Genomic DNA, 21979 nt, shown 5'->3' with positions numbered 1-21979 from the left:
TGACCTCACTGTATAAAATGACCTATTGTGACCTCTAGGATCATCACAGCCTCATGAAACTTCACAACCACAAGCTAGAGACCTATGGCATTCAGGGGATGTATGGCTTTCCTGGGGTTATTCTATAAATGTGATAAATAAATAATCTACAATTTATAGAGTGAATTGGGACATAAAAACAATGAAAAATATGGTTGCATTTTCTTCTAAATTGGGTAAAAACTAAAGCCCTTTTGAGGATTGGGGCCTGTACTAATTGTGTCAACCCCCTCCCCCCCCCCACACACACACACCTTTGAAAATCCCATCCCCGCCTCAGGGGCTTGGGTGCTGGAGGGGTTAATGCCTGAGGATCATAGGGATTGCCCATGCCTGGAGACTGCACACACACACACACACACACACACACACACACACACACACACACACACACACTTTCCTCTCATCCCGTCCCGAGGCTGACCAAACATGGGGAGCTGCAGTATGTGAAGCAGCTTTTCCCACTTCAACTTTCCATCCAGGATCACCTGGAGCTCGTCAGAGCGGAGGACTTCTCGGAAAATGGAACTGGAAATGCCCTCTCAGACTCCCTTTCCCACACTCTTCATGGAAATCTAAACAAAAAAGCACCCGGCCGCCCCCGCTCCCACACACGCTCCCACACACACTCCCACACACACACACACACACACACACACACTCCCCTGCATCATCTGATCATTTGGTGTGAAAGTCATAGACGTGGAGTATGCGCACGCTGCAGCTATATATATTTTTATAGAGGGAGTTGAAATTGAGCTTGCTCTAATTGTAGCCTATCTCAGTGTGGCAGATAGGAGATGGAAAAGAATGACAAATTCAATGACACATTTGTTTCCATTCCAGCAGTGAAATGCGAGAGGTTTTCTTTCCAGGCCCACTGTGCTTCTCTTCTGTCTGAATCTCTTGTAATCTCCCTTGTCATTATACCTGAAATAATTATGTGAAAACTATTTCCCAATACGGGATCTGCAGTATGCAGGATTTTCCAATATTGTCCTAAAGGAGAAGCCCGTTTAGAAGCTATTTCAGTCAAGCATAATGCTGAGAAAGCATTTTTGGTGTTTGTGTGTTCCACAGGGCTCCATGTTCAGCACACAAGCTGCAGATTCATACAACCTTTTCATCACCAGTGCAGTCACGGATGGACTGAAGATGTGGGACCTTCGTACACTTAGGTTGGTTTTGATCTAGTTCATTATATTGGTTCTAGTATAGTGCATGGTTTTACAGTGCATGCACTTCCATAGTGAAATTTGGCAAGATATGTTAATTTGAAAGATTTTGCGTTAGATTTGAGCCATTTAGCTGATGGTGTTATCCAGAATGACACATACATTTCTACAAGTTCCTTGTGTTTTGCATAGAAAACCTCAAAATAACTGCATTTCAAAATAACTCGCTAACCTCATGTAAAAGTACAAAATGTCAAGAAGCAGTGAATATTTGTTGAACAATTCAATTATTCTATTTATTGCACCAATTTATATTTGTATGCTCTTCGCACAAAACCAAATTAAGCAAAGTCATTCCAAAAAGGACTGAACAGAACAACAGCACCCAAATGCCCACCTAAACAAACAAACAACAATCAAACAAAAAAGTAGTGACGCCAACCCTTATATGCCGTGTGTAGTGCACACTCTTAAAAGCCTGTTGTCCTCTTCACTAGTTGAAGGGTTGAAGGCTTGCTCCATCAAATCCATCAAAATTATTTGAGAGCCATCAGTGTTGATAACCTGATGCTGCCAGATGGGTTGTTTTCACATGACCATCTGGGAACGAGTCACTCAGGGAACCATTTCAAAGGGCAGGCACTTTCAAAAAAATACCTGGCAGTTGATTGGATGAACCACCTGTCTATCACATCTATCACGGGCTGGCTCTCACTGGCATCACAACAAAGCCCGGCCGTGGCTGATCGGTGCTTCAGATTCAAACCAATAGATTGTCGTGTGATCGTGATCTCATGATCTCGTGATCTTGTGATCTTGTGATCTCATGCGAATCCAGCTGCCTTGCAAAGGTTATAATGTTCAAGCATATCAAGGAAATAAATAGAATTGACTTACTGTATATTCGAATTAAATCAATATTGCTTAAATAATATTCCTAAGTTGATGAGTGAAATTTGTTCAATTTCCAAACTATCTCATGATATTTTTCTTTGGCCCTTATTAGCAGATATCCATATTAGGATGATAATTCAAGTACGTAGGCTTTTGTGGATTTCAAAATGTTCTTTTTGGCCCAGGAGAAGACATTATTAAGTCTTTCATTCTTTCATGTCTGAGGCCGCCGCCTTGTTCTTCTCCTCATCCCAGACGCTGTCAAAACCTTATTCCACTCTGAGAAATATTTGTGCCTGGTTTCCAGGTCAACTTCTCCTTCTGAGACCTGTCATCAAGCATCCCACTCCACATGGAATTCCTCTGAGGTGAAACATATGGATGTATCAAAACAATATGTTCTTTTTAGCGCTGCTAATTTGATCCTTCCCTCTTTGATAACCTTTGTATGTGTTTCTGTTATCACTCATCACAAACGGAATCACAGCTTGTGTTGCCCTGAATCCAAGTTTCTGGTTATTTCTATTAGGGCTGCGGCACGATAAAGTGTATTTTCATCGTCATCGCGATATGAACATGTTTAATAAACACATCTCAAAGATTGCCTGAAACACAATGAATAACAAAAATCCTTATTTTTCTTTACATGCGTCGTGCATTCACGCTCAGCATGCGATCATTTTGTCTTGTGTTGTAAATCCAGCGCACACCTTTCCCTCGCAGTGGTGCGCCGCCCCTCCACCAAAGCCCAAACACACTGTGTGTAGTTTCAGCTTCAGTAACAGAGACAAACACGCTGTGTGACTGTGAGCTATTCCATGTTTGGGGTCTATGTTAGCAGTACTAAAGCAGAAAGACATAGGAACTCTATAGCTAATATGCATACTTCAATATTTGTTTATCACAAGTCATTGTCATCACAAAATTGAACAATGTTATCGCACATCACAGATTTCCCTCATATGGTGCAGGCCTAATTTCTATGAGGTTTAGTTTCAGCAAATAGGAGAAGTTAAGACTAGGCTTTATGTTGATCAGATTCTCTCTATGATATCAAAAGTCAATAAAAAAGTATCTGAATAATGTCTAGAATTAACTGAATTGCTGACTCTACGTAAAGCTGACACCAGGCACACATGTGACTCTACGTAAAGCTGACACCAGGCACACATGTGACTCTACGTAAAGCTGACACCAGGCACACATGTGACTCTACGTAAAGCTGACACCAGGCACACATGTGACTCTACGTAAAGCTGACACCAGGCACACATGTGACTCTACGTAAAGCTGACGCCAGGCACACATGTGACTCTACGTAAAGCTGACGCCAGGCACACATGTGACTCTACGTAAAGCTGACGCCAGGCACACATGTGACTCTACGTAAAGCTGACGCCAGGCACACATGTGACTCTACGTAAAGCTGACACCAGGCACACATGTGACTCTACGTAAAGCTGACGCCAGGCACACATGTGACTCTACGTAAAGCTGACACCAGGCACACATGTGACTCTACAGTACGTAAAGCTGACACCAGGCACACGTGTGACTCTACGTAAAGCTGACACCAGGCACACATGTGACTCTACAGTACGTAAAGTTGACACCAGGCACACGTGACTCTACGTAAAGCTGACACCAGGCACACATGTGACTCTACGTAAAGCTGACACCAGGCACACATGTGACTATGTAAAGCTGACACCAGGCACACATGTGACTCTACGTAAAGCTGACACCAGGCACACATGTGACTATGTAAAGCTGACACCAGACACACGTGACTCTACGTAAAGCTGACACCAGGCACACATGTGACTCTACGTAAAGCTGACACCAGGCACACATGTGACTATGTAAAGCTGACACCAGGCACACATGTGACTCTACGTAAAGCTGACACCAGGCACACATGTGACTCTACGTAAAGCTGACACCAGGCACACATGTGACTCTACAGTACGTAAAGCTGACACCAGGCACACATGTGACTCTACGTAAAGCTGACACCAGGCACACATGTGACTCTACGTAAAGCTGACACCAGGCACACATGTGACTCTACGTAAAGCTGACACCAGGCACACATGTGACTCTACGTAAAGCTGACACCAGGCACACATGTGACAGCTGTCCATACTGGTTACCTCCACCAAGGAGGTTATGTTTTCAGTGCCGTTTGTCTGTCTGTTAGCAGGATGGTGACAAAACTACTGGGCCGATTTTCATGAAACTTGGTGGAAGGGTAGCATGGGCCAAGGAAGAACCCATTACATTTTGGAGCAGATCTGATCCTATTCGGGTCAGGGAAGGGGGCGGGGCTAGGGAAAAGGTGCCATACATCAGATCGGCAATTAGGCCTCGCCCCCTTTTAGGGTGGAAAACACAAGCATCTCCCCGTTGACTTCAATGTAAAATTACACTACCCAATTCTTTTTTAGAAAAATAACAGAATCAAGCTAATTTATTAATGACCCCAAACCACCACCATGACATGACAATATATTACAACTTGCCTGGCCATAGAATGGACAAGATACACCGGAAATATTACTTTGACCTAGTGTCCTCTAGAGAGAGAGTGGCGTCATCGGAGGACCAAAATGCGTGACTCATTAGCCAATGAACAGCCAGGAAGGGGTCTCGCGCTACTTTTGAATGGTAAAATAAAGCTGATAATGTACAATTTGATTCAAGAAAAAAAATCTTATGCTTAATCCAGGACCTTACTTCCTGGAACTCTTGAGAGTAAAAAACTGGTCCATTGGAGTGAATATACATGGCTCTGCTGTGACCCATCTAAAATCATGTGACTCATGTCACATGTGACGTTCTTTTTTTTACAGCCCCGTGACTCGTCAGTCTAGTAGTAGCCGCCAAGTAGCCGGGTGCAACGACGCTGGGCTCCGTGAGTCACGGGGGGGGGGGGGGGGTGAGGGAAGGGGGCGGGCTTAGGGAAAAGTGGCCATAACCTAGCGATAGGAAGGACGTAGAGAGTCAGCGTTCGAGTAGTCTCTTAGAACAGACGAGTTGGCTTTCGCAATTTTCAAATGCTTCCACCATACCGTCTGTACTTCGTAGGGGAGAATCATGCACCAACCGGAATGGGAAGTAGAAAGGCGGGTCTTCCGCTCATTAGTCCAATCAGAATCCAATATGTGCATTTTTCGTGGACCCACGTGTCGTGATTGGTCGGATTCTGTCGAACTTCTTTCCTGTCTGAAGGTTTTTTTCCCAACTTCCTTGTGCATGTTCTGGGGGTGGAACGTACAGACTGTATATAGCTGCATTCGCCGGATGTAGATGAGACAGTCTGTTTTAAGAGACTAGCGTTCGAGTGGTGGATAGGGGGATGTGGGTGCTGGTTGGGTGGGTGGGTGGGGGGTGGGGGGTGTCAATGAAGGGGTGGCGCACTGTCGCAGGGTTCAGTTTGGACTCACAAAATGTGCATATCATAGCAGACTGGAGTATTGCTTATTTACAGTATGTTTAGCTCAGGGCCATGGCCGTACTGTATGTCAGCGTCCCCTAACGACTTTACACACCAGTACTTAGAAAGAGTTGTATTCCTACACAAGCTTCGCGCATGGAAAAACAAAACGTAGTGCATGAAACAAAAGCCTAATCGATTGGAAGAAATATTTGGCTTTTAGGAATCCAAGTAGCAAAAGCAGTTGGTGCTCATATCACAGACATGGAACTGTACGGCCTTTAAGTCACAGTCAAGTTCTGCTGGCACCTCTCTTTTCTCTGTCCTCTTTCTCTGCTCACTTTCCCACCACTCCTCATCCCAATCATTGAATATTTGCCTGAGATTTTCCCTTGACAGTGAACTATGGCTCATAATCTGTCCACCCTGTTTAACTGCTCTCTAGTGGACCATAACGTTAGCAAGATGATAGCCCAGTAGAGAGAGACAGCAGCTCCATGTTCAGAGGAAACGTGCTTATTTGACACAGCGGGTCCATCCAGTGCATTCAATATGCCCAAGTTAAAGGAACACTCCACAGATTTGCAACCAGCTTTGTATCATTACAACATCAGTAGTATATCCAAAAACTGTAAACAGTTTTGCAGACATTCATTTAGTTTGACAGTTATTAGCCATTTCTAAACATGCAGTGAACTCTGATCATAACCAGAACTTACTCGAATGGGCTGCATGTTTAGCACCAATTATCGGTTGTGAGCGCGCTCATTACCACCCGAGCCCTGTGGCCTATACAAGGTCCACATCCCTGGCAGAGCGGCTGTAGTTTAGCAGCTCCCAGCTCATGTTCCGGAACATGCCGTGAGTGGGCGGGTGGTTAAATGGCACTTGAGTGCATGGGGAACTTTGCAGTGAGACATGTGCGTTATGGAGTAGTGGAGAAAAGTGTTGGGCAGAGATCTCGTGTTGTGGATGCAGTGTATGGAGACCTGTTATGTGCGTTATGGAGTAGTGGAGAAAAGTGTTGGTCAGAGATCTGGTGTTGTGGATGCAGTGTATGGAGACCTGTTATGTGCGTTATGGAGTAGTGGAGAAAAGTGTTGGGCAGAGATCTGGTGTTGTGGATGCAGTGTATGGAGACCTGTTATGTGCGTTATGGAGTAGTGGAGAAAAGTGTTGGGCAGAGATCTTGTGTTGTGGATGCAGTGTATGGAGACCTGTTATGTGCGTTATGGAGTAGTGGAGAAAAGTGTTGGGCAGAGATCTGGTGTTGTGGATGCAGTGTATGGAGACCTGTTATGTGCGTTATGGAGTAGTGGAGAAAAGTGTTGGGCAGAGATCTCGTGTTGTGGATGCAGTGTATGGAGACCTGTTATGTGCGTTATGGAGTAGTGGAGAAAAGTGTTGGGCAGAGATCTGGTGTTGTGGATGCAGTGTATGGAGACCTGTTATGTGCGTTATGGAGTAGTGGAGAAAAGTGTTGGGCAGAGATCTCGTGTTGTGGATGCAGTGTATGGAGACCTGTTATGTGCGTTATGGAGTAGTGGAGAAAAGTGTTGGGCAGAGATCTGGTGTTGTGGATGCAGTGTATGGAGACCTGTTATGTGCGTTATGGAGTAGTGGAGAAAAGTGTTGGGCAGAGATCTCGTGTTGTGGATGTATGGAGACCTGTGCACGCGTTTTAGGCTGTGCAGCACACATCCCCTCCCCCGCCCGCTCTACTCAGCCAAAAAAGATGGACCTTTTCCTGATCTATAGAAACAACGATCACTGATCTACTACTGATTTTGTAATGATACAAAGTAGGGTTGTGTGCTGTCATCCAAATACCCATCGTGATTGTTTCACAGTGAAACATCGTGTGGGACGATGACATCATCATTGACGGGTGAGGGTGGGGGGAATGATAAATTATTTATTAAGTCACTGCGTTGCTGTAATTCCATTTGGCTAGCCGCTGCGTTCACGTTAACAACAGGACAGCTGAGCTCTAAATGATACCAGCGGGCTTGGATAGGCTATTAGCCTCTGCTCTGTGCTACAGCACAGAGCCAGGCGACTGAAGTGGGCAGTGGCTGTCACTACCAGCAATTTTAACAGCGCAAAACAAATAACGTTACAGATCCTCACCAACAACGTGTGTGTTGAATTTAACTAGCTGGCAGAAAACTGACTGAATTACTGGCTGATATAACATTAGATTCCCGTGGGCTTTTGAACCTAATGTAATGAGAGAGAGTTGAGGAGAAATGGCTAGAGAAACGCAGCTGCTGTATCTGGAGCGAGTAGCGACTCCAACTTTCACTTTGGAAACAGGCGACTTAAATTCACAGTTGAAGACTTGTACTCACTTTGGGTTGAAAACAGGAAAGAACGTGAAGTTGTCTTAAAAAGTTTTCACAACAACACAGCCGACTTCTCACGCGCGGCGGACGCCCCGGCGACATTAAACAAGCGCACCTAGTTCAGAGAAGCAGTAGAGCGGAGGAGGGGGAAGCGGAGGGGAGCAGGAAGCTTCTCTGAACTGAACTGGGTGCGCTTGTTTAATGCCGCCCGCGCATCCCCCGCGCGTTACGCGGGGGACGCGTAACACGCGATGCCATCGTCCATCGTGCCAACCCTAATACAAAGCTAGTTGAAAATCGGCGGAGTGTTCCTTTAAGCCGATATGCATTCTGCACGTTTTCTCAAAGCTTACAGATATGGATGAAAAGGAGCAGTACCACACACACACACACACTCACACATTTGACTCTCTACTGCCCACTAGTGGATGTATTGCTTAACATGATACCAACATGAAAGACGCATGGGAGTATGTGGGCAGTGATGTTTACATCGTTTGAAACGGACGCATTTATTTTCTGACGAAAATGGATCATAAATGAAATCTTAGGGGGGACTAGAACTCATTGGTGCTACATATATCATTGTAACATCCTGTGTACTGTATCTAATCCAAGCAGCAGGCTAGACAGGAGTGCTAGGCTATGATGGTACTGTAGGATGTTCATTCTCAACAGACGTTCATGCTCAACAGTGATTTTTTTAAATTCCAACTCTAAGCATTTAGCTTCTGGCTTGGCTTACTTGTGTTATGTACAGTAATATATCAAGCCTAATTTGGAATGTCTGCAAACACTTGGAACATCTCTAGGACACGGAGGTACAATACACTACAGGGTGAGCAGTGATTGTTTCTGCTGAAGCTATTACATAAACATCCAAGAAATATCAAGGTATTTTAAACTCATTTTGTTTATCCCTTCTTAGCGGTTGTAACGTTGTTAGTCTAACACGGAGCATGCTGACCTCGATTGAAGAGAAAATATATAATATAAAGGCATAGATATAATAATATATGCCTTTTCTTAGGTCCAAGTTCCAAGCGTGTAGAAATGTGCCTGAGAGGCAAACGTCAAATTAAAAGACTAAGATAAGATCAATTAGGCAGTCTGTGAGACAAGCACCTTCTGTAAGGGCATGCCGATTAAATTCACTGTCCTATTTAGTTTGACCTTTACAATTTGGTGCCATTTTATAAAGAAATCATTGTTTTGCAATCTGGACAAAGTCATTAAAGGGGTTAATTTATTATGTTATTATGTGCTGCTCCATAAAGCACGATGATGAATGGCTGTCTGGTTTAAACCGTCACTTTGTGTTAAATCACTTTTGTACAACAACACTGTTAATGGAGTAATGTTCTCATTAGACAAATCTCCCGTTTACAGCCACTGGAAGTTGGGTTAAACGTTAGGTTAATATTCCCTCAGTGTCTTTTAAATTACCCTGATCAAACTGGAGATCTACCAGAAAAACCACACGGGGGAAACGTACATTTCACTCAGTGGAAAGTCCTGAAAATCACTCTTCACTTTCTTCTGCTCCGTTACCTGAGAATCCCCAGCACTCCTCTTTCCTTTTCACACACACGCACGCATGACGCACACGTGGATCCACCAAGTCATTTTTTGCAAGTCCAAGTCAAGTCTCAATTCTTTGAGGGGCAAGTTCAAGTCTCGAGTCGATCGTCATAAGTCCAAGTCAAGTCTGAAGTCTCTTATCATGGACGAGCGTTCTATCGTCTGCTGCATGTCATCCGGTCTGCTTAGAAGAACATCGCCTCGACGCGAGACTCAGTCTTCAAAGTTATCTGAAAAGTATACTACCGGTAGTCTGTGTTCCAAAATTCCAATACCGATCCCTTAGGTTCGAACCGAACCTAATGTGTCAGAGGGCACATTGCCCCATGCTTTTTGGTTTTGCCCTTCACTGTCCGGATTCTGGGCCAAAATATTTGACTGGAACTCTAAAGGCCTACAAAATAAACCCTTCAGCCGGAGGCGGAACTCGCCATCCTCGGTTGCTCTGAATCCTCTCTGCTCCTCCCCACGGCTGTGCAGCAGTCTTTGAGACGGGACGATTGTCGCCAAGAAACTCATTCTGAAGGAATGGAAGTCCATCTCTCCACCTTCTTTTCAGCTGTGGTTGATGGACATGACCTCAGTTGTACGGATGGAGAGACTCAGGTTCCTGAGGACTAACTCACTGAAGAGATTTTTGCCTATCTGGGACCCGTTTCTGGCCTATCTTGACGATGCTAGGGGCGATGGGTGACTCGCACGGCTGGTTTCTTGCGGTTACCTTATGTGGGATCCTATGTACAATATCTCTTGAAAGTAACTGTAATATATATACTATATTATATTATATTATATATGTATGCCTTTCCCCCCCCTCTTTTTTCCCCCTTTTCTCCTTTTCCTGTGTCTGAGACTGTTCGGTTTGTTTTTTGTTCAGAAAAACATTGAAAAATAAAATATTGGCGGGAAAAACAACTTCCAGGCAATGCCAAGACACGTCAAGCCGCCGGGACGCGGACACCAAAAGTCCATAGTGCAGGAACAGGCTTTCGGAGGGCGCTTTGGGAATGACAGCCACCATGCTGCCTATTAGAAGTTACTGTACTATTAAAAATTATTAAAAAGATGTTCAGGTAAATATTAATAATAATAATGGGGCTTTAAGACACAACTCTATAATGATGTGAAAAATACACCAAATATTATGCTTTCATCGGTTGATAATATGCACTAATATGGTGACATAAGGTGAAGTATATTTTCCCATTAGGCCTGGAAATAATGCGCTATGATTGGCCTGTTAATTGTCATGGCGTCTGACTGTGAATACCCAGGTGGCTTCAGTAACTTTATAGGCTCCTCCCCCAGAGGATTGGACCCTCCTGCAGTCTGTGTTATTCATCAGGCAAACGCCAGATAGTCATCACTCACACAACACCTGGAATGTGTGTGTGGATCCAGCCCAGCCTGCATCCCCTCTCCTTCAGTCAAAACATTCGGTTTGACCTAGAAAAGCAGATGAAAAGTCGACTCTGTCAGTTGTAAAACTGCCTGTTATCAGTGTGAGGGTGACTGCTTGTGTCAGTTTACTGCAAACCTGCATGTCCAGATGGATAGAAACAAATACCTCTGATTCTCTTCCACTTTAGATTGAGTTATTGCAATGATGGGAGGTCAGATTTTTCACTGTCTTTATCCCCATGGGGAAATTCATCCTCTGCATTTGAGCCATCCTCTACTTGGAACCTTCCTAGAACTAGGAGCAGTGGGCAACCGCAGTGCAGCGCCGGGGTACAAACTCCAGTTCTTTAGCCATTGCCTTGGTCAGGGGCACTGACAGGAGTATTAACCCTAACATACATGTATGTTATAATGAAGCAAATGCCTACATGGGCCTACATGAATGAGAATAATCTTGTTTGGAATCTTGTTTCTGAGCAGGGTGTTGATATCGTTTTGATTGAGTCCACAATAGTCTTGCTTTGCCAGACATCCACTTGGACTCAAGGATGAACTGATTACATTTTGGTGGTCAAGGTCACTGTGACCTCACGAACGCCATTTTCATGCTCGGTAACACCATATCTCAGTAACACCTTGACCAAATTTCTTCACGTTTTTGTTTGTTAAAATCTGAAAAACCAAATAAAAATATTAAAAGAAAAATGCCTAAAGCCTTTGACATGTCACTGCTACACATTGTTGGCAATGAGCCAAAGTAGATTGAAAAAACGAGTTTGGCAGGTACAGTATTTTGAGTGATTTGGTTACTTTCATCTCCGTAGTAGCCCACATCATGGTGAATAATTATTTCCATAAAACTAAAGGGAAAATATGTATTTTTGTTTTTTGTGTGGAATGGAATCATTCAAAAAGTTTTATATAGGGGAGAGTTTCTAATTTATGGAAATATCAAAAAAATGAAAATGTCAAAAGTTCACCATGTGAAGGGTTTTCGCAGACCAGCACACATACATTGTCTCAGAGGAAGAGTGACAGTGACAGATTGTATAGCGAGAGGATGGGCTCAGTGAGGAACCTTTTAAAGCAAAGTCTGTTTGAACTCACAAACGCTCAGGCTGTTCTCCATGACGATTGCCAGTGCTTTGCAGCTAAATTGGTGTTGAAATGTAGCGGTTATTTTTTCTCTCCACCGATCATTGGCATCCGAGCATGTTGAATTGCCCTACATTCTGTCTGGCTGCCGTGCACTATTCTTTCTTTTTCTCACTGAACGCAACAATATATTCCTTTTGATCTGTTCATCAAAAGACCGTGACTATGAATAACCACATTATAGCCATATTATTAGTCCATTTCTCTCTCCTTCACACATGCTAGAGTGCAAGAATACACTGAGACTGTGTATATTGAATTTCATTGATGGGTTACTGTTGAATATGACCTACTTTTACTTTGGCTTGATGAGATTAGCATGTGAATGTCAAAGACATGCTCTCACCAGGACCTGTCAAAGCCTTGCCATGCCAAAATGCCAGTCCGTTTAGAGAGCCTGGGTTGGCTAGCTGTCAGTGGCATGGTAAAGCCATTACATGCTGTTGCGACCAAATGAATGAGCATAGCAGTTGCACAAGGGGGGGGGCGCTGGTCACCTACTCCACTCTCTTCCCTGTGTTTTGCTTGAGTAATTTTATATGCTGTATATTGAATTATAGTATACCAGAGGAAACCTCCAAGACTAAGATTGTGTTATCTTAACTGTCAATTGTTCTGTTGTTCTTTGACATCAGGCGTGTTTTAATCTGTAAAGCTAATTAGCTAATCACCGTGTGTATCTGCTCCTCAGGTGTGTACGCCGCTACGAGAGCCATCTAAATCGCTGCCATCCGTGTTCTTCAGCCATCTCACCTTGTGGTCGCTTCATTGCCTCTGGCTCCGAGGATAACTGTGTAAGTTACTGCATCAGCTTCACTGTTTTTTATTGCCTATTGACAGGATCCGTAGTGAGTTGTTGGTGAGTTGACACTAACTGTACCCGACTGCGTCCAGAGTCCCCTTGGAAATTCAAACATGTCTGATATAATTGTTGTAGCTCCGACTGGCGTCGCGAGGCAGTCTGTTCCCATCACACACTTTGACGATTAGAATTTGTAGCCCTCATACACTAACCGATTTTGGTGCCAACTGCCAAAAACAACTTCCCACAACAAACTAGCAGACTAGACTGGGAATCCTACAGTAGCTAAAATCAGGAGAATAGTCTTGTAGTGTAGTGCTTTATAGGGAGGGCCGGCTCTGACTCCAGCTTTCAAACTGTCTGAAGTGACATTCACCAGAATGCCCTGCACATAATTTCTCTCTTATAGAATGTGATATGAAAGCAAAACTGGAATGCACCTCATATGTTAATGTCACATTATTTTACAGTGTAGTGTAAGGCCCAGCAGTTTGAGACACACCTTTTCACAGACAGAATCCTCTGCAGACGGTGTTATAGACACACAACTGTGGAAAAATAGATCTGTGTATCATTTATTCACTGACATGCTGGCATCACTTTCAAGTCATGGCTCAGTTGAGTTGTGGCATCCTCGGTAACTTCTGAAGGCAACCTATTAGTTTATAGCCTGTGTGGTGCGCCCGTCACTGTAGTGGTACTGGAAGTCCAGCTACAGACTTACAGAGAAGGTCGCTACAAAGCTTGGTCTGAACTGCACCTTCTACATAGCTGCACCTGCTCTGCATGGCTGCTGTATACAATATTAGGTGCTTTTCACACCAGTCCATTTGAATCGGACCCCGGAGGGAACAGCATTTGAACCATTTGCAGGAAGCGTACCATTTACTGTGGTTATTTTATTGGTTAAAAACAGCGTATTAATATCCTGTTTTGGTGCATGATTGCAATCACCAGCTCTGGAGTTTGGACCAACTTACCTTACCGGTCTCGTATCGCAGTGTTGGGGCTAACTCATTACAAAAGTAACATATTACATGTAATATATTACTTTTAGCAGTAACTCAGTAATATAACTTATTACTTATAGGATTTCAGTAATATTATACTAGTTACTTTGTCAAGTAACTCAAGTTACAAATTGAGTTAAAAATTTTTTAATCAAAGCACATATTTAAAAAAGATACAATAATTTCCTAATCAAACTGTATTTTTATGCAAATAACCACTACAGATTACAATAACAAAGGAAAAGAATAACATTGTAGAATTTTGGATTGTTTACACTGACTTGAAGACGGTTGAAATTATTTTTCGGGATGGTTCCGGGGCAGCTATGTCATTCTGCTGGTGCTGTTGTTTTGGTAAAAGTAATGCAAAAGTAGTGTAATAAGCAACGAGTTACTCTACACAGACAGTAATATTGTAAAGTAACTTATTACTTTCAAATGAAAGTAACTAGTAATATGTAGTATATTACATTTTGAAAGTAACTTGCCCAACACTATGGCAAATCTAAACAAGTCGTGGCCTTCTTCTGATGAGATTGTCTGATTGTAGAGCGTCTTCCTTGGCTGCCTCTATTATGAAATGATTTAATACCTGCATTCTTGACAGGCGTTCATATCCTCTAGATCAGTGGTCCCCAACCACCGGGCCGCAACGCATTTGGTACTGGGCCGGGAGCCCGGTCATTTTTTTTTTTTTTTTTTATAAACATAGGCTATAATATTATAGGCTGTGTGTGATAATTGAAACATAGTTTCAAGTTGACGTTTATTTATGTTTGTAGTTGAAACATAAATACTGTAGGCTACATACAGTACAACACAAAAGGCTGTTATTTACCCTTTGTCGCCACCTGGTGAGTAAATATATATGTAACTAAAACCATTAACCATTAAAATTGACAACCGGTCGGCAACTTTTTATCCATGTATCTACCGGTCCTTGGCACAAAAAAGGTTGGGAACCCCTGCTCTAGAGTCTGCTGATCTGCCTTCAGTCCAAATCAAGAGCGACATGAACAGAACATTTGCTCCATATAAGATCAAGTATAGGCAGAAGTTGCAAGGGTTTTGTTTTTTCTTTATGAAAGCAAACCAGACAACTGAAAAACAAAACGATGTATCATTCTCACATCGGGTCCGAACCAAGGAAGCAGACAGCACCACTGGCTCCTGGATTACATTACTGGCTTTCCTGGGGAAGCTAAGCAGGTCTGGCCTAGGATACTCCATGGATGGGAGACTGGTGCTCTGAAAGTGGTGTTGGAGGACCAGTAGGAGGTGCTCTTCCCCTCTGGTCTGAATGGTCTGATGAATAATCTCCCCAATGCCCAAGGGCAGAGACAGGGACTCTGTCCTGTGAGTAAGAACCGTCCTTTAGATGAGACGTTAAACCGAGGTCCTGACTCTGTGGTCATTAAAGTCGAGCTGAACCCAAAAATGACTTTTCTTTTCTTTTAGTTCAAATACCTGGGTATTCAGTGCACCTATTTAATAATGTATGCCAAAACAAAAATCACAAAAATCTAATTTCTTTAGTTTTTCCACACTTTTTCACATCAAAAGTTAATTTTTCAAGATTTCATTCATAACGGTTATCTACAGTTTGCTAACTGGCTAAATTCCCAAACAGGCCTTCCTTCAATCATGGCCACCTAATCATCCCTCGTTACTTAATTGGCACATTCAGTCCTCAACTCTCCACCATGATAGGCTGACGTGTGGTGAGCGTTCTGGCGCAAACTGGCTGCCGTGCATCACCCAGGTGGGCGCTACACATCGGTGGTAGATGAGTTGAGTTCCCTCAGCCTCCCTCCCCTGATATGTGAACCGCTTTGAGTGTCTAGAAAGGCGCTATATAAATCCAATCAATTATGAGAGCACTCTCTCTCCCTCTTTCTCAACCCCCCACCCCCCCCCCCCCCCACACACACACACACACCCCAAGTCACACCAAAACAATGTTATATTGGCACACCAGTGGGCTTAAATTGAATTTCCAATTTCCAAGCTCAATTTAGGTCACATTTGCATCTGCCCGCACATGAAAATTGAATTGGCAACATTCCCTTGGAACATTCATTGGATATAAAATAATATATACTTCACAAATCTGAATGATTCCGAGTGAAAGGTTATTCCACATTTTTACCCATAAGAAATCACAGAGATTTGTTTGAACTCATATGATGGATCCTGGATATTGTAGGGGTGGTATCTTGTGGTATCTTGTGGATTTCGGGCGCTTCTCATCTTTCCAAAAGGGGAGGGGCCAGCAGCACATGTTCCAACTGTCAGGGGATAATATTCCATCCCGAGAAAGTGGAAAGGTGGATCCACTCCAGCTGATGGTGGAGCCTCAGATTCAGAAGTGTGGTTTCTCTCCTCGTGCAGCCTCAGATTCAGATGTGTGGTTTCTCTCCTCGTGCAGCCTCAGATTCAGATGTGTGGTTTCTCTCCTCGTGCAGCCTCAGATTCAGAAGTGTGGTTTCTCTCCTCGTGCAGCCTCAGATTCAGAAGTGTGGTTTCTCTCCTCGTGGAGCCTCAGATTCAGAAGTGTGGTTTCTCTCCTCGTGGAGCCTCAGATTCAGAAGTGTGGTTTCTCTCCTCGTGGACCAGCTTTTTCCGTCTCACAGATAATCAGGGAATCATGGCAGTTTGTTGGTCCTGTCTGCATGTGTTTTATGGCTTAGGAAAGGTAGCATGTGGGAGGTGCTGCGGGAGCCACTGCTGAGTAAGCTATTCAGTCCTTATACACGTGGAGAGTTTGCATTGTTGGCATTAAGTCAAGCTCACTCATGGTTGATGTCGGACACCATCATGGATGCACCTTGTCCCCTTTGCTGGTCATGGAGAGTGTCCAGTTTGGTGACATTATGGTGGCAATGTGGCATCGCAGTGCTGTTTGCAGATGATGTCTTCCTTTTGGCCTCGTGCGTTGGACAGGCATGAGCGTGATGCGGTCAGAATGAGGGTCAGCATCTCCAAAGCTGAGGCCATGGTTCTCTCCAAGAAGAAGGTGGCCTGTTCCAACTGACCCTAACTGCACTGCACTCCTCATTGCATTGAAACCCTGTGTGAAGTCTAACACCCCGTTTACACCTGGTTTTTAAATGTGACCTGTATCCGCATAAGTTATCTGGATAATGGTCGCATTTAAAAACCTGGTGTAAATGGGGTGAATGAGATCTGAACACAATGTGAGCCAGACTACCTCCAGGTGTTGTCAGGAAGATCTGATCACATCCTGATCATGATGCGTTTACACCTTGCATTAACATGTGTTTTTGCTTATCCAGATAACCTCCAGATAACCTATCCGGATACAGGTCACATAAAAAAAAAAACAGGTGTAAATGCGGTGTAATAGAGGCCATTTACACCTGGCACTAACATGCGTTTTCTGTGATCAGATTGTAATCAGATTGTGCTTGACCACTTGAAAGTACAGGTGTAAACGCCCCCAAGACACATTGAGGACAGATTGCGATCTGATCGGCCAAACCACCTCCGGAGGTGGTCAGGGACGCATTGTGACCACATTGAACACACGTGTAAATGCAATATGTCCTCTCAATCCGCATACAGCAACTCTATGTGGATTGATAGAACACCCGTTTTGGGTTATCAGATTGCCATCGGATTGCAAACCTGGATGAACTGGTGCATCTTAATGTTGTTTGTATCTGCTACCCTTTATGTTACCTCGTAGTTCTTGACATCTAAGGCAGGTTTCTGACCTACTAGATCTAAATCCTTGTAAGGATGGTTGAAAGCAGGAAAACAGCAGTATAGCGCCATCACCTTCGCCTTCCAATTGAAGACCGCATTCGTGCTCGAATCAGAGTTTTTATTTGGACTCAAGCCTTTTTCCATAGAAGTCCAATTCAACATTCATGTCGAAGCAGAACCGTTTAATTGCTTTTCCAGACTGTGCCTTATGCTTTCAGGAAGAAGACATTTTGGGAAGACTGCCTCCCTGTTCCCTATCCATCTCTTTTCTTCTGGTGTATGTGTTTGGTGAAAGCAGTGGAATAATATATGATTGCTGCTGGTTATTATTAATTGCACGGACTCGGCAAAGCACAGACATTTGAGAGCATCTCTGTCGAGATTGGACATTTCCAGCATTTCTTGGAAGCTGACAGAGTGTACGGTAGTGAGCTACGCCGTACTTATTTGTAGCTGCCTTGAGACTTCCCTAAGCCAGAGACATTTGTACTTGTCTCAATATTTCACAAAGCAATCATGGAAAATAGAACCTGCATATTCTAAAAAAGACTCCCTAGATCATATTACACATTTCCCACTGAAAATAAGGCCCAAAACAATCTAAGTGCAATATATGTGCAATGTGGTACATGCTTCAATATGACAGTATTAGCCTATTGTACTATACCATTTCATTTGAGTGGTCTTGCACTGTGTGTTTGTGCGTGCGTGCGCATGTGTTGGTGGGTGCATTCAATCTGTTACAGTTGAATATATAATTAATCCTCCTAAATTGCTTCCCCTAATATCTTGTAACATTCATTAATTATTTAGAAGCAGCTTTCTAATAAAAATGGTTAATGCAAGAAGGTGTGCCTATTCACGAGTTGTCACACTTCAAGCTCCATGTCCCTGCTTCACTTCTTCATATGGATTGTTGCCTCTAGGGGCATCTGGGTAGTGTAGAGGAGACCCGGGTTCGATTTGTGGTAGCGGTACTTCCGGCTTGATTCAAAGATTCAAGATTTAAAAAACAACAACAACAACAACGTTATTGTCTATCACATAATGATAGAAATTGTCTTTGGTTTTCGGGGCTCAAACCATAAAAACATAGACATGTGAGAGAGTCACATAAAATGACATCAACGACACAAACAGTTGCAGTGGTCAGACGTTCCTACAGACACAATTGGCCGTGTCTGCGGGTGGGAAGCCAGTGGGGTATGAGTCCTGCTGCACTAGCACCTCCTTTGTTCGGTCAGGTGCCTGTTCTGGGGGGGAGGGGAACTTGCGGGAATAGCGTGATCCTCCTACCTACAGCTACATCCTGCCGGTGGAACTCCTCACTGTCGGGTGAAAAGAAGTGGCTGGTGACTGCACATGTGTTGGAGGAAGCATGTGCTTGTCTACAACTCTCCCCCAGATCAGCAGAGGAGGTGGAGCAATGGCCGGGACAACGGGGGGAATTGACCAAGTAGAATTGGGGAGAAAATGGGAGAAAAATCCAGGGAAAAAACTTGATAAATATGAAGCATATGAAGCTTCAGACAGTGTCTACCAAAGACCTCTGGAGGGAGCTCACATGAAGCTTCAGACAGTCTCTACCAAAGACCTCTGGAGGGAGCTCACATGAAGCTTCAGACAGTCTCTACCAAAGACCTCTGGAGGGAGCTCACATGAAGCTTCAGACAGTCTCTACCAAAGACCTCTGGAGGGAGCTCACATGAAGCTTCAGACAGTCTCTACCAAAGACCTCTGGAGGGAGCTCACATGAAGCTTCAGACAGTCTCTACCAAAGACCTCTGGAGGGAGCTCACATGAAGCTTCAGACAGTCTCTACCAAACACCTCTGGAGGGAGCTCACATGAAGCTTCAGACAGTCTCTACCAAAGACCTCTGGAGGGAGCTCACATGAAGCTTCAGACAGTCTCTACCAAAGACCTCTGGAGGGAGCTCACATGAAGCTTCAGACAGTCTCTACCAAAGACCTCTGGAGGGAGCTCACATGAAGCTTCAGACAGTCTCTACCAAAGACCTCTGAAGGGAGCTCACATGAAGCTTCAGACAGTCTCTACCAAAGACCTCTGGAGGGAGCTCACATGAAGCTTCAGACAGTCTCTACCAAAGACCTCTGGAGGGAGCACACAAGAAGCTTCAGACAGTCTCTACCAAAGACCTCTGAAGGGAGCTCACATGAAGCTTCAGACAGTCTCTAACAAAGACCCCTGGAGGGAGCTCACAAGAAGCTTCAGACAGTCTCTACCAAAGACCTCTGTAGGGAGCTCACATGAAGCTTCAGACAGTCTCTACCAAAGACCTCTGGAGGGAGCTCACATGAAGCTCACAAGAAGCCATTTTAATAAAATCCATCTGCAGGAATCTGATGAGTCGCCGTCTGGTAACAAACATCCCCACATCTGGTTCTATCTGTGCTCATGGCACATCTGGTTGTATCTGTGCTCATGGCACTGCAGAAAGAGAATGACTTAAAATCCACTGATTGTGTTTAGAAAACCAGGAAAAGCACCATGCTAATAATTCTAAGGTTTGTCGACCCGCAAAATTTCTTTTTCTTTTTTTAAAGTCACAAAAACGCCGCGTCATGGTGGCGCGATTGTGACTACCGTGCGGCATGTGACTGCGACATCCCGGGCTCGAATCCAGCCAGGGACCTTTGTCGCATGTAATTCCCCTCTTTCTCTCCCAATCTATCCTGTCTATATCTATCCTGTCTATATCTATGCTGTCTGTATCTATCCTGTCTATATCAATTATGGAGAAAAAAACCCAAATATAGCGTTTTAAAATGTACTTTCTGCTTTGTACTGAAAATTTGACTGGAATTTCAAGACACCCCTCTCATCCATACTCCCCGCCCCCACCCTCAACTGCTTCACGATGGAAGATGGTCCTATGGGTGACTAGCTTCCCATGACATTTATTCTCAAGACAAAGCTGTATTATTATTACAGTATTTTGCATCATTGTATATTACCTGTATATTATTTATTATTAGTACTGTAGGTCTCTCTGTGTGTTTTGTAGTAGGTCTCTCTGTATGTGTGTTTTATATGTCTCTCTGTATGTGTGTTTTATAATAGGTCTCTCTCTATGTGTGTTTTATAGTAGGTCTCTCTCTATGTGTGTTTTATAGTAGGTCTCTCTGTATGTGTGTTTTATAGTAGGTCTCTATGTGTGTTTTATAGTAGGTCTCTCTCTATGTATGTTTTATAGTAGGTTTCTATGTGTGTGTTTTATAGTAAGTCTCTCTCTATGTGTGTTTTATAGTAGGTCTCTCTCTATGTATGTTTTATAGTAGGTCTCTATGTGTGTTTTATAGTAGGTCTCTCTGTATGTGTGTTTTATAGTAGGTCTCTATGTGTGTTTTATAGTAGGTCTCTCTGTATGTGTGTTTTATAGTAGGTCTCTATGTGTGTTTTATAGTAGGTCTCTCTCTATGTATGTTTTATAGTAGGTCTCTATGTGTGTTTTATAGTAGGTCTCTCTGTATGTGTGTTTTATAGTAGGTCTCTCTGTATGTGTGTTTTATAGTAGGTCTCTCTCTATGTGTGTTTTATAGTAGGTCTCTATGTGTGTTTTATAGTAGGTCTCTCTGTATGTGTGTTTTATAGTAGGTCTCTATGTATGTTTTATAGTAGGTCTCTATGTGTGTGTTTTATAGTAGGTCTCTCTGTATGTGTGTTTTATAGTAGGTCTCTCTCTATGTGTGTTTTATAGTAGGTCTCTCTATGTGTGTTTTATAGTAGGTCTCTCTCTGTGTTTTGTAGTAGGTCTCTCTCTATGTGTGTTTTGTAGTAGGTATCTCTGTGTGTTTTATAGTAGGTCTCTCTATCTGTGTTTTGTAGTAGGTCTCTCTCTATGTATGTTTTGTAGTAGGTCTCTCTCTATGTGTGTTTTGTAGTAGGTGATTGAAGATCAACTAGTAGACTAGACAGTGTGAAGAATTTGCCATGACAGCAGTGTGGCTGAATCCTGCCTAAAGACTGTTGGACCCAAAGTCATTTGGGGACCAGTCCAACAGTTGGGGATAAGTGATTCTGGCACAGACATTACCTCATTTGTTGTGCTTGGTTTTATTGTTCATGCTGAATTAAAATACTAGCAAGAAGCAAAACTCCCTCTCCAGTGTCCTGTAATGATCTGTAATGTCCTGTAATGATCTGTAATGTCCTGTAATGATCTGTAATGTTAGTCCATCCAAAATCAGGACATTGAAATTAGAGCACTATACAAAATACACAGCACGGTCTTTCTCTGTCTTCCGCGCTGGCATTTCTCATCTGCTTTCTGCTGCCATGCAAGGCAGAGGCAGGGTAGAGTGGGTCACTACTGTAAATATCCTAAATAGCATGCCGCACGCACATCCTGATATCGCTGTGTGGGTATCGTTCCCGGACAATAATTTTTTC

The 21979-nt window shown here is 43.5% G+C and overlaps 1 protein-coding gene across 1 annotated transcript in view; it reads left to right on the top strand.

Moving 5' to 3' along the window:
• Positions 1-21979, top strand: part of wdr27 (WD repeat domain 27) — a gene marked incomplete at both ends in the record, with an annotated part of 92856 nt that overhangs the window by 43200 nt on the left and 27677 nt on the right. Inside the window, 2 exons of the mRNA XM_083658302.1 lie at positions 1120-1217; positions 12718-12820. Coding sequence (XP_083514428.1) covers positions 1120-1217; positions 12718-12820 — 201 coding nt within the window. The remainder of the gene's footprint in view (positions 1-1119; positions 1218-12717; positions 12821-21979) is intronic.

The sequence above is a fragment of the Poromitra crassiceps genome (genome assembly GCF_964638095.1).
Source record: "Poromitra crassiceps genome assembly, chromosome: 22".
In the NCBI taxonomy this organism is placed as follows: Eukaryota; Metazoa; Chordata; class Actinopteri; order Beryciformes; family Melamphaidae; genus Poromitra; species Poromitra crassiceps.
Note: the sequence above shows the minus strand (reverse complement) of the source record. Positions and strands in the feature narration are given on the sequence as shown.